At 43.3% G+C, this 13,946-nt stretch overlaps 1 protein-coding gene across 1 annotated transcript in view; it reads right to left on the reverse strand.

Moving 5' to 3' along the window:
- Positions 1-13,946, reverse strand: part of CCDC38 (coiled-coil domain containing 38) — a 43,970-nt gene that overhangs the window by 10,044 nt on the left and 19,980 nt on the right. The window contains exons 6-10 of the mRNA XM_068561421.1: positions 11,069-11,226; positions 8,561-8,650; positions 5,972-6,029; positions 2,795-2,864; positions 1,105-1,256 (exon numbers count right to left, since the gene is read on the reverse strand). Coding sequence (XP_068417522.1) covers positions 1,105-1,256; positions 2,795-2,864; positions 5,972-6,029; positions 8,561-8,650; positions 11,069-11,226 — 528 coding nt within the window. The remainder of the gene's footprint in view (positions 1-1,104; positions 1,257-2,794; positions 2,865-5,971; positions 6,030-8,560; positions 8,651-11,068; positions 11,227-13,946) is intronic.

A 13,946-nucleotide genomic window follows, 5' to 3' on the forward strand; every position in this document is an offset into this window, starting at 1 on the left:
ACATTGACAAAGTACATGCAACTTTTCAGGTTAAAGTGAGAAAAATAAATGCACAGATGCTTTTTAACTTCCATCAGGAAGCATTTTCTCACCCCACCCCCACTTCTGTGGTTCCCCTGAGTCCCCCAAATAGAAAGCAGCAGAGCTGAGGTATCGGGAGCCCAAGCTGTGTGACCTAGTATGTCAGTGTTCTCAAACCTGGCTGATAATCAGAATATCTGAGGAGCCACTGGGTAAAGTACAGACTCCTGACTACTCACTTAGAGATTCTGATATAGATCGCCTTTTCCTGCCCAACCATACCCACCCCGTCTCCTCAAATCATATTGTCGGGGGGGGGGGGGCCCATACACTGAGGACTGGGAGAGAGGAGACAAGGATTAAAAGGATACAGTAGTCTACTGGGTGGTTATGAGATTATGGTTTTAGGTTCTTAACTTATGAACAAGTTAATATGTTCCGAAGTTCAATGTAGTTTGACTTAACTATTTAAAAAGATTGCCGTCTTCTGATCCAGAAGACTCTTCCCAAAAAGGTTCTACACATTTTTAGAATGAGTAGATATAAAGATCTATTCTCTGCAACTTGAAGCTATTTTCCAAAATTGTAATCATATAAAATTTTAGAGTAGAAAGGAATTTTGTGAGTCATCAAATCCAGCCTCCTCCCCAACAGAAATCCTTTTTTATAATAGCCCTGATATATCAATATGTACATTATAAAATGATATAGTATTTAAGTCACACACATAAAAAACTTTTGCTGAGAGTCACAGCCAAGGAAAATGCATTTATTAGCATTATCATCCAAAGCATGAATTGATTAGCCAGATGATAGCATAAAACTGTATGGAACAAAAATTAAGGCAGTAGGTGACATTTCAATTCTTTTTAATCTTTTAAATTGTCTTTTATTATTGCTAGCTAGGAAAATATTTTGACAAGTGAAAGTAGGGACTAAAATTAAACTAAAGCCAGTCTATTCTGTGTAAATATAACTTCTACCTTTTACACTCTTCAGTGTAAACTATTATTAACAAAAATCCCATCCTAAATCCAGAGAGACCACTTAATAGAATAAGTCTACTTGTTTTTAATGACTTACATTTTATCCTGTATAAGTTTTTCTCTTTTATTTACATCTTCAAGATTTTCATCTACATCTTGGGAGTATTGTACCAAAGTAAGATTCTGCTCTTCCAGCTCTGTGAGGACCTGAAGTAACTCTTCGGGTTCTTTGAAATAAAGTTCTGGCTCCTAATCAATCAATAATGAAGAATATAATTCACTTAAAAACATGCTACCTGTGTACATGTGACATCTAGGAAAAAAACAGTGGGGTAAAGGAATACCGTTCTGATTATGAGGGAGACATGGGCAGAGAGTGACAAAGGAGCCTATTTCCACGTGAGAGCTGGCCTTCAGGAAGAGAGCACTTTGGGTGTTAGGGGGAGATGAAGGTTATTAGAGAAGGGGAAAAGGAAGAGAGTGACGAAAAGAGAAAGAAGAAGAGATGGAGCAGAGGAGGAGGCAAGGGCAGGAAAAAGGGAAAGGCAGGTCTAGGGAAAGGTAAGGGGAGAGGAACAGAAGAACGAGAAAGACAGGAGGCTAAGTGAAGGTCATTTTCTCACCACATTTTAATGATTTTCTATATTCCAAAATTTTAAGTATAAGTTTATATTACTTTAAGTAAATTTAATTATTAGCAAGATGACTTGGATATTTGCACACCCATGTTCATCACATTTACTATAGCCAAGAGGTGGAAGTAACCTAAATGTCCATCAATGGATGGATGGGTAAAGAAAATGTGGTATATCCATTCAGCCTTAAAAAAGAAGGAAATCCTGTCATTTGCTACAATATGGATAAACCTGGAAGACATGAGGACATGAGACTAAGCAAAATAAGCCAGTCACGAAAAGACAAATACTGCATGATTCCACTTTTACGAGGTATATAAAGTAATCAAACTCTTAGAAATGTAAAGTAGAACGTGGTTGCCCGGGGCTAGAGGGAGTGGGCATAGGGGAGTTGTTCAATTGGTGTATAGTTTCAGTTTTGCACGATGAAAAAGTTCTAGAGGTCTGTTACACATCAATGTGCTTATAGCTAACACTACAGTACCATACACTAAAAAGTGGTTAAGATGGTAAATTATGTTTTTTCTACAATTAAAAAAAAAAGACTTGGATAAGGTATGTTATACATAATACATGGATGGTGTTTTCAAGTGTTTCCCATTCGTTTTGAGTTTCTGTGGTTATATTTAGGGTGGGATTGGCTCAAAGTCAGGGTTGTAGCCATACAGGGCTGTTTTGTTGAAGGTCAATTTGTCTCACAGTCCAGCTACCCAGTATATCTCAAGCCCCAATAAAATGATAAACAATCAGAAGGTGGTTATTTTTACAGGAAAATTGTAGATAATGTATATCTCCTAAATTGTTACCTTCTCATAGACCTTTATTTATTTATTTATTTATTTTATCTTTTGGCCACAACGTGTAGCATGCGGGATCTTAGTTCCCCGACCAGGGATGGAACCCATGCCCCCTGCAGTGGAAGCATGGAGTCTTAACCACTGGACTGCCAGGGAAGTCCTGACATTTATTTTTCATTAAATGTCTGATGACAAAGATGAACTGTATATAACTGGAGAACAGTATCAAAATCATATTTTCTTCTGGAAAGTTGTGGAATATTTGGAATGGGACATTTTAATTTCAAAAGAAGAAATGAGCATCTATACTTTTCACCAAACACAATTTTTAAATCAAGAAAGATCATCTGGTTACCAGATCATAGTCCATGTCATCGTTTAAAAAGAATTCCAAACTGTCTTCTGAACTGATACTTTCAGCTCGGCTGTAAAAGAAAAAGAAAATGCCTGATTTCTGAGCCACTTTCTGTCAACAGATTTGCTTTCATTTCTAAATTGTCTTTGGAACCTAACTGTAACATAGTTCTTTTCAATAGCCTGTTTAGCCTTTTAGGGAATTGCTGATTGCAGGAATCCATGGAATCCATGAGTATGCAAAAGAAAATCAGATTCAGTCCCAGACAAGGGTGACATATGCAAACAGACCACAAGGAAGGGCCATGCCACATGATACCAATTATTTGAAGTGCATCTATAAAATTTCAAATTTTAAAAAAATTAAACAAACACATGACAATCTACATTGCTACATCTGCTTTGTCCTTTTTAAGGCAGTCTTCTTGAGAAACTAAACATGTGCTCTAGTGCTCAAAACAAAACGTGTGTTCCGAGTAACACAATATTTGTCTTTTTAAGAGTAGATTTTACCTTTTAAAATATCTTCTGATCAGGCTGAGGAAATGTTGGTTGGGGGGTGGGGTGGGTGATGAGGTACATCTTTAAAGAATAATTATATGGCTTGCAAGGTGGCTCTGGAAAAATCCTTTAAGAAGGATAAATTGAAAATGATTGGAATATTAAGAGGGGCAGGGACTAAGGAGAGAGTAAGGCGGCTGTTGGTGTGAGCTAGGTAAGTAACACTTTCAAGTAGAGGGTAGTGATGATGGGAAAAGTGAGTAAATGGTTGGGGCTTGGGAGGAGAATCTAGAGATGCATGAAAGAAAGAATTCATGGGAACCAAGAATAGAAAGAGCTACTGGGGCCAAAGCAGAAGAGACAAAGATGACTCCAACGCTTGTAGTTTGTGAGCCTGGAATAATGGAGGTTGCACTAACAGGAAGGAAAATGGTTAAAGAATGGGATGAGAACAAGATTAAGATCTGCTTTGTTCATGTTGAGTTTGAGGGGACAAAATAACCTACCTGGAGCTGCCCGTTAGGCAATGGGAAATAAGTTGTAGGAAAACTGAGAAAGGGCCATAGAAGTAAATGAATATTTGGGAAACATTCCCTGAGAAAGCATTTGGTACTGCTGTCCATGCCACTCTTCTTGGATTCAGTGATAGCATTTTCTAATCAATCTTCTCCCACCTCTCTGATACTCTTTTACCTTTTGGGGTTCCTTTTCTTTGGGTCTGTGGTTCCTCAGCCTTCTTGCCTCTCATTCTAACCATTCTTTTGGGCTGATCTCATCCTCTCTCACAGATTCAACCACTGCTAATATACTGACTCTCACATCTCTCTCTCCTTCTCTTGAGCTCTGGACTTCAATGGCCAGCCTCTAACTGGACACCAATATCCACTTGGGTGTCCCCTAGGGAGCTCAAACCAACACATCCAAGATCACACTCCTTATCCTCCTCCCAGGCCTGCTCCCCTTACTGTGTTCCCAGTATCATTGAATGACAACATCATACACCCGGTTGCCACACTAGACATTTGGGAGTTATCTGTGGCCACTCTCTTTTCCTCACACTTCCCCCAAAGTGTAGGGGAAGCCTGTCAATACCACTTCCCTGATGTGTCCCACAGCCTTTCCTTCTTTGTTCCCGCTGGTTGAGGCAGTCCATTATCTCTCACCTGAGGAACTGTGACAACAGGCTCCTAACTGGCCCCTCCACCTCTAGTTTCATCCCTGTCCATTTTATTCTCTAAAATACCACCGTATCCAATTTTCTAAAATGCAGATCTGATTGGGTCTCTGTCACACACTTGCTAAAACCCTCAGTGGCTCCCAGGGCACTTGGAACAAAACATAGACTCCTTTGGATGGCACCACTGCTTCCCTGTTCATGATACAATACCTATTTACCCCTCGAGCCTCGCCCACTTGCACCCTGCAGCCCAACCATTCTGAACAGAGCCAAACGCCGTCACCCCTGTCCCAGAAGGCCCCTCCCTCTTCCAGAGCGTGTCCTCACTGACCCCTCCTCCTCACCAGACGCAGCTTAGATGCCACCTGATCTGGAGGGTGTTCACTGATCCCGCCCTTGCTTTCTCAGTCCCTCACCTCTCCTCTGGGCTGAGAGTCCTTCCTTTGCATGCCTGTGGCATCCTGAGCTTATCCTTCCAATGGCCTTATCACATTATAGTGTAACTGACGAATTCCTTGTCTGTCTCCCTCTCTAGATGGTAAGCTCCTGGAGGGCAGAGACTGTCTTTTATTTATTGCTGGCCCTGCAGGGCACTCAATAAATATGTGCTGAGTAAATGAAAGAAACTAGGAGAGTGGTGAGCTTTCTGAGAGAGTGAATGTGACATTTGAGTATTACTGTGTGCATCAACATGAAGAACCCTTATGATATTCTGTATTTGATTGTATCTTGACTCTGTTGATATCAATATCCTGGTTGTGATATTATACTACAATTTTGTAAGATGTTACTATTGGGGGAAACTGGGTAAACCGTAGTGGGACCTCTCTGTATTTTTTTCCTACAACTGCGTGTGAATCTACAATTATCTCAAAATGAAAATTTAATTAAAAACACAACAAAACAGTGACGCCTAAATGCCACAGAAGTGCAGTCACCCCAGGGCCCCTGGAATTCAGAGCACAGTGTCTGTGTTGGCTTTTGTCATGGATAATACAGTGCTGGCCCAGATCCTTCCTTTGGGGCTGATGCACCCATCCTAGACATCAACATATTTTCTTAAAAGCTCCCCTGGGGTAGCTAGGGTTGAGAACTACCAATTTATGAAATAATGAGTATAAATGAGTCAATAATCAAATAAGGGAAGAAACAAAAAATGCTTTATAGTCTTATTGCAGCAATTTTGAATGACATGGTAAAATTGCAAACACACAAGTCAGCAGTGGATTCAAACAACTGGGCAGTGAATTCTGAGAGGCAAAGACCCAAGATGCAGGGCGCAGGCAGTTTCTGCAAATAGCAGTTGTAGGCCCTCATCAAAGGGTGCAGGGAGGCCTATGAGAGCTTGGTCACGTCAGGAGCACATGGAACCACTACCTCCGGCATCTGTTATGGTGGGTGTGGATACGTGGTACATATGTTAAAGAAAGGCTAAAAGAAATATTTGCTAAAAAAAAAAAATTCACAGTTTCCAAGAGAATTAATCAATATGTACCGTACTTTGATAAGGATGATTTCTTTTGCTCTAGGGTGGGAGTGGCCGTCTTGCGCGGTTTTGCTGTTCAGAATGTCCAGGCAAAGTCCATGTCATTGGTGATGGTGGAAGTGAAAAAAATAACATGTAATTAGAAGTGAGTCCTTGTTATTTGGTACAAGATATTCATTTTTTCTGCACTGATATGCCGATTACTTTTTTTTTTTTTTAACTATTTTTTTAAAAAATTATTTATTTATTTTTGGCTGTGTTGGGTCTTCGTTTCTGTGCGAGGGCTTTCTCCAGTTGCAGCATGTGGGGGCCACTCTTCATTGCAGTGCGCGGGCCTCTCACTACCACGGCCTTTCTTGTTGCGGAGCACAGGCTCCAGACGCGCAGGCTCAGTAATTGTGGCTCACGGGCCTAGTTGCTCCGCGGCATGTGGGATCTTCCCAGACCAGGGCTCGAACCCGTGTCCCCTGCATTGGCAGGCAGATTCTCAACCACTGCGCCACCAGGGAAGCCCTGCCCATTACTTTTTAAAAATTATTATTAGAATAATAATCATATAGGATATAGAGCTCTTTTATTCTACTACTTTTGGTTCCAAGCATAAAATCAAAGGCACTGTTTGGGGTGGGGGGTGCGTATTGTCAAAAACATGGCACAACTATTAAAGGTCACAAATCAGGGGCGTAGATGGTGAAATATAAACCATGGTTCTATTTTTACCTAATCATACATACTTCTAATCACAGATTTTAAAAGATCAAGATATAAAATAAAAATTATGGACTTCAATTATTACATCTTGTGGAGAGACCTACCATAGGCCCATACAAGTCACCCATGCACTCATTCCCCTGACACCAGTGTCTGGGCCTGACCCTGGTCTGAAACTGAGAAGTGGGCAAAACTGGTCTTGGGTCTCTGCATCCACTGGCCCCCAGGTCCCCCCACCCCAGCCAGGCCACGCTTCCTCATGCCTGTGCTCTCATGACTTCCAATCACCCTTTCTGCTATTCTGTCTTGAAACCACAGCAGGTCCCACTCTCCCACCCTCTACCTGGGAAGTTCCTACTTATTCTTCAAAATCCAGCTCAAACGTCACCTCCTCTTAAAGACTCTTCTGGGACTTCCCTGGTGGCACAGTGGTTAAAAATCCGCCTGCCAATGCAGGGGACAAAGTTTCGATCCCTGGTCTGGGAAGATCCCACACGCCATGGAGCAACTAAGCCCATGCGCCACAACTACTGAGCCCATGCACCACAACTACTGAGCCCGCACGCCACAACTACTGAAGGCCGCATGCCTAGAGCCCGAGTTTCGCAACAAGAGAAGACCCTGCTCACTGCAACTAGAGAAAGCCCGCGCGCAGCCATGAAGACCCAACACAGCCAAAAATAAATAAATAAATTTATATATATATTAAAAAAAGACTGTTGTAAGTGCCTCAGGCATAGATCACATTTTTTGCTTTTGCTCCCAGACCCCTCACTATCACTGCTGTATCGTTTGCCCTATTGTATTGTATTGTATTGTATAGTATAGGTCCAGGGTGCAGAGCTATGTCCTATTGGTCTTTGTGTACTCAGAGTCTTAAAAAGTACCCGATACATTGTATGCCTCCAATATATACATGGTGAGTGGGGGAAGGAAAGAAAATGGATGAAGAACCAGTGGATTCTACCACCGCCATAAATTACCATCTTAAGCTTTTAAACTGATACTGGAACACATATTACTAAAATGTCTTGTTAAGGGATGTTATTTAAACTGAGTGACTTCTATATTCAAGATTTTAAAGAGAAGAAGACATTGACCCCACCACCTACTTCCTCCACCCCCCTCCCCTACACTCTACTCCAGATCCTCTAACAGGCAAAGTAATATGTCTTAAATAATTTGGGTCCTAATTGGCCTCACAGTCTGAAGGAACTCACTTTCTCAATCTGCTGGCCAAGTGCACTTATATCAGGGTTGTTTCTGGGCAGGCAGATTGCACTGTTGAGCTTTACCTGCACCACTAAATACCTCCAGTGGTTGACAGCAGGATAAAGGAGAGGAGTCACCAGAAGTCAGCCTGCATGGGGCGGGGTTGGGGGGCGGGGTCACAAACTCGAATGACTACAGGGCAGGGCAGGCTGAGGCTGAAGGCATTCTTGGAGTTGATTATGGGCATGGTAGAGCTTCCTCGGTTTTCCCAGTTACTTCCCTGAGTTACTGGCCAATGGCAGTCACCTGGTTGCCATTGACCTGGTTTGCTGGGCCCTGGGAATGGGTCCATCAATACCAGAAGGCAGGCCTGAACCACAGAAATGAGGAGGTCCAGCCAGGAAGGACCTCAGGGGATGTGCTAGTCAGCCAGGGACAACTCGTGCCAGATCCTCTGCCCCTGACTTCTCTGCCAGTTCTGTCCATTCGTCCATCTCTCTGAGTTTTGTAATAATGTCAAGAGAGAGAGAAACAGAACTCCTAGCTCCCCAGGATTAAGGGTGATGCGGACACTACCCTCTGTTTTCCAGGTTAGTTTATAGGTCCTGGATCTCCACTTTGAGATGGGCACCTGTTCTGGCTTTGTTTTTGTGAGTGAAGTGCCAAAGCCCCAGTGTTACCTTGGCCACCCCTTCCCAGAGAAGAGTCTTCTGAAAATGATATCCTCCTGGACTCCTCCATGTTGCCCTCTCTTCTCCTTGTACTTAATTCTAGAACAGAAAATAAACAAGGTGGGGAGGGGGGAACACTTCTGAGAATGACAGCTTTGTTTCAGGGTGAAGGTAGAGTTATTGTGAAAACTTCCAGGGACAGAAATTTAAGATGGGGACATGGTAACCAGCAAATGTATTATGCAGACGGCCAGGGCTGGTCTCTGGAGCAGGCGGGATGGATGAGAACTGACCTGGGGGGCCTGAGGAGGTCTCTCTTTCCCATATCAGTCTGTCAGAACCGCTAAAATCCGAATGTTAGCCATTCACTCCTCTGGACTGAGACTTACTGCTTTCTTTTTTTTTTTTTTTTTAATTTATTTATTTATTTATTTATTTTTGGCTGTGTTGGGTCTTCGTTTCTGTGCAAGGGCTTTCTCCAGTTGCAGCGAGCGGGGGCCACTCTTCATTGCGGTGCGCGGTCCTCTCACTGTTGCGGCCTCTCCTGTTGCGGAGCATAGGCTCCAGACGCGCAGGCTCAGTAGTTGTGGCTCACGGGCCTAGCCGCTCCGCGGCATGTGGGATCTTCCCGGACCGGGGCACGAACCCGTGTCCCCTGCATTGGCAGGCAGATTCTCAACCACTGCGCCACCAGGGAAGCCCCTCACTGCTTTCTGAGCATCCTCTAGTTAGATGAGAAGTCTAGGAGCACTGAATCTTAAGTTGTCAAATACTTCTCAGTTTTCCTTTCATGGGTTTTCTCTCTTGTCAAACATCATGTATTGAGTTTAACTGCTTGATGCTTTATACACATGATCTGATTTAATCACACTCAGCACAGAGAGGGACACAAGAGAACTGAGCAGGGCAGCCACCCCTGGTGTGCTGACAAATGTTTAACAACCGGCTCTCTGGGAAAAAGATTCTCCCTGATTTGTAATTTGCCGATTTCAGTGGTGTAAAAGCTCTCACACCTAAGGCTCAGGATCAGCTCTCAGCTGAAGAATGCAGATCATCAGAACCCTCTTTCTGTGTGGCTCTCTCCCCTCCAGTACTCTGCTCTAGGAACTCCAGCCACCATGTCCTCCCTACGCCCAGCTCTGCCTTTTCAATCCATGGGGACTGCTGAGTACCCCATCCCCATGCTGTGTCCTGGAAATGCTCTCCAGGCAGCACACTGAGGCCAGCACAGGACTCATTTCATTTGTTTCCCCTCCCTCAGGGATTACTTTGCTTTGCTCCTTGATGTCTGATGTCTTAAAACTGTTGTTCCATATATTTTTCAGGCAAGAGGGTAAGTCTGGTCCTTGTTACCCCAAGGTTGCTGGAAGTATAAGTCTTCTTCTTCAATTTGCGACCCTAGGTTCATCACTTACGAAATTCTTACATGTAATAGGATCTATTCCTGGTCCATTGAGCTGGCTTCCTAACGCCAGTACCATACTGTTTTAATTTCTGAGACTCTGTGATAATATGTTATATAACATTTTAAAGGATAAGTAACAACCCCCCCGCTACCTTCTCGCTTCAAAAGTATTTGTTTATCTTTCTAGATGAACCTCAGAATCATTATGCAAAGTTCTACCTAACCCAACACCCAACTCCCTGACAAATTTTTGATAACATTTTTATTATAATTCCATAAAACTTATAATTAATTTCAGAAAAATTGGCAGCTTTACAAAATCAACCTTCCTATCTAAAAACATGACACATTTCTCATTTGTCAAATCTCCTCATCACACAATTAAGGTTATTATTGCTTTCTTGGATTTAATTCCCTTGTATATTTTCTAATTAATAAAGTTAATCTATTTAGCTTGACATATTAGGTTAATAAAGTATAATTGACTCTGTGTCCACTTACTCTATAGAACGCTTTAATAAGTCAACTTGTTTTCCAGGTTTTTTATTGGGGAGAGGTTTGTAGGTATGCTATCATACTATCTACAAATAAAGTATTTTCTATTTCTCCATGTATATATTTTTATTGCTTCATATCTGAAATTAACCTGAGTTTCCAAATTAATAATTTATAATATCAGAGATAGTGGGATAGTGGGATTGTTCAGGTTCTGCTTAAAATAAAAACTCTGACTAATAAAAAACAAACATTGAGGCAGAATATTTTAGAATTAGGGATATTTACTTAATTGAATTTAAGAATATGGGACTTGGGCTTCCCTGGTGGTGCAGTGGTTGGGAGTCCGCCTGCCAATGCAGGGGACATGGGTTCGAGCCCTGGTCCCGGAAGATCCCACATGCCACGGAGCAGCTGGGCCCGTGAGCCACAATTACTGAGCCTGCACTCCGCAACGAGAGGCCGTGATAGTGAGAGGCCCGCGCACTGCGATGAAGAGTGGCCCCCACTTGCCACAACTGGAGAAAGCCCTCGCACAGAAACGAAGACCCAACACAGCCATAAATAAATATAAATAAATAAATTTAAAAAATTTAAAAAAAAAATATGGGACTTACTTGTCATTATACTTGGAAGCATGACATTCACATTTTCTTTATTCTTTGACACCCTTTTCATTGCTTGCTGGATTTGCCATTGTTTTGGAGACAATTTCAGGAGAAAAAATCCGTAGTTCATATACTCTTTAAGGAGGAATTCTGTTTTTGCTATTTCACTACTCAAAAGAAATAAAGATATGATTAGATATATCTGTGTGAAAGCATGTTCATTTTTTTAAAAAGGTTTTACAAAAGTCTTTTTCTTGGTCATGTGTTTGAATAATAATTTGCTTAACAAATATTGTAAATATGGCCATAAAAATATGGGGTTCAATAAGATATGAGACGAGAGGCAAGAAACCTGTAGGACGGCTTCCCTCGTGGCGCAGTGCTTAAGAATCCGCCTGCCAATGCAGGGGACATGGGTTCGAGCCCTGGTCTGGGAAGATCCCACATGCTGCGGAGCAACTAAGCCTGTGTGCCACAACTACTGAGCCTGCGCTCTAGAACCCGCGAGCCACAACTACTGAGCCCATGTGCCACGACCACTGAAGCCCGCGTGCCTAGAGCCCATGCTCTGCAACAAGAGAAGCCACCGCAATGAGAAGCCTGCGCACCACAACGAAGAGTAGCCCCCGCTCACCACAGCTAGAGAAAGCTCCTAAGAAGCAGCGAAGACCCAATACAGCCATAAATAAATAAATAAATTTATTTAAAAAAAAAAAACCTGTAGGAATGTTATTTGAATAAAACATGCCCAAGGATATGCACACATAGAATAGATTGATGATCGTGTTACTGGGCAAGGGCTCACTGCCCAATGTGCATAGATGCCAATACTATGGCACCGGCTTTTGAGAAAAGAAAGAGCTTTATTGAGAGGTTGAGCGGCAAGACGACAGGAGGCAAGGCTCTCAAATCTGTCTCCTTGCCTGTCAACCTCTCAATAAAACTCTTTCTTTTCTCAAAAGCCGGTGCCATAGTATCGGCTTCTATGCGCATCGGGCAGCGAGCCCTTGCCTGGAACAATTTTGGCGACCACAAAGGGACATAGGTCTTCTGAGTGCCTGCCAGAGGCACTGCGGCCCTTAGTGGAGTGTGTGCCTTGCCACCAATCCAGAGTGGCCACCTAGACCGAATCTGTCTAGAGGGTCACCTGTCAGGTTCCTGCTTCCCCAGCCTGGCACTCCAGCTTCCTTGGTGCTACTTTCACTTTTGAGAAAAGAAGCAGCTCCTGGATCAGAGGTGTTTTGGGTGAGTAAGCTCATTAAAATGCACCTGTGCCTGTCTAATAACCTTGTTGGGATTATAGTTTAGAGCTCCAACCTGGGGAGATTTTTGTTGGGTTAGATTCCCGAACCTTGGGTTAGAGCCGCAAGGCTAAGATCACAGGTTAGAGCCCCACCCTAAGGGAGACAATGTAAAAGGTTCTAGCCACTGAGGTACTCAAAGGGTGGGGCTAGAGTCCCAAACCCTGGATTAGAGTCCCGGGCCTTTGGTTTCATTGTTCATCTATGTTTGTCTGTGTCTGACTGTTTTATTTGTTAGGATTGGCTGATAGGTGTTGGCTCTTGTATGACTGTAGCAAAACTTTATTAAACCAGATATGAATGAGGGCCCTCTGACTCAGGAGACCAAAGACATTGCTCCCTGACTAGAAACCTTGCCTTATGGAGGTGTGGGGTTTTTTTTTCTCCCTTGTCCCTAATATGATTGCCTGAAGGTATTGATACAGGTGTGTATCCTTAATGGAACCAGCCCTGATTACCTTGTTGGGGTGAGAGGGTAAAGGAGAAATGAGGGCGTGTAAAGCAGGAAAATCCTCCATCCCAGAGGAACATACCCTGTTCTTGGGTTAAAGGAATTCTATATAATTGGACACATTTTGGTTTTCCCTTACTGAGAATTTTAACCCTGTTTTGCATGAGCCAAACTAACAGGGAGTTAGCATTGAACTGCTTTTAAGTCTCTCTATATATAAAAGGAAAGTTTGCTTGGAGGAACAAACATTGGTGGTGGTGCTTAAGGCCATGGGCTACATACATGAAGGCCTTGGGCTGAATGCATTCCACCTAGAAATAGCCCAGACGTCTAGACTAGCTCGCCTGTGATCTCTGCTGGGGAGGTAGAATGTTTTGGTCGTCTACCAGGAAGACTAAACACCAACATGCTCAGAAAGGAAGTGAGGGCTTGGGTATTTCGGCCTGTATCTTCCTGAATTCCTCTCTCAAATTCAGCTCCGACTGAGTCTAAGACAGCCCCCTCACTTCACTTTCTTCCAGGTGGTACAGTCACCTCTTTCACCCTCCTCCTCATCAGGTAAGTTTTCTGAGCTGGCGAGTGAGACAGTCTGGACTTTCACGGGCCCCTCTGCACTAGGCAAGCTTGCCCTTAGCACACAGGGGGAAACTATTAGGAGCCTCTGGCCAAACTGACTACAGTCTTGGAACTGCTGGGCAGCTTCCTCAGCAGCTGGTAGCATGCGTGACTTTCAAGCCACAGTTCTTGGCAATCACCTCTAATGGACAGTTTTTCAGTGTTCTCTAAGGGAACCCTCACATCCACGCTGGCCCTCTTTGACTCCTCATTGGATCCTCCGGGGAATTCATACAACCAAGTTGTGAATAGTCACTACTGCATTTACTTCTTTCCAGAAACCAAACTAGGAGATGGAATTGGTTCCCAAATTGTACGGTTCTTGCTTTCTGCCTCACACCTCTTGAGGCTGTCTGCTGTTCTGGGCGGGGTGGGGTCGGGGGGAGTGAGGGAAGGCCATTTTCTAGAGGTTTGCCATCCGTAGACTGTTCTCAGCTCTTGGGTTTGAAACCTGGGGAACCGGCTAAATGTTGACTTAGGAGTTGCTTGTTTGCACACTCTCTCCAAACGTCCATTCTCA

This window comes from Eschrichtius robustus, chromosome 13, assembly GCF_028021215.1.
Source record: "Eschrichtius robustus isolate mEscRob2 chromosome 13, mEscRob2.pri, whole genome shotgun sequence".
Classification (NCBI taxonomy): domain Eukaryota; kingdom Metazoa; phylum Chordata; class Mammalia; order Artiodactyla; family Eschrichtiidae; genus Eschrichtius; species Eschrichtius robustus.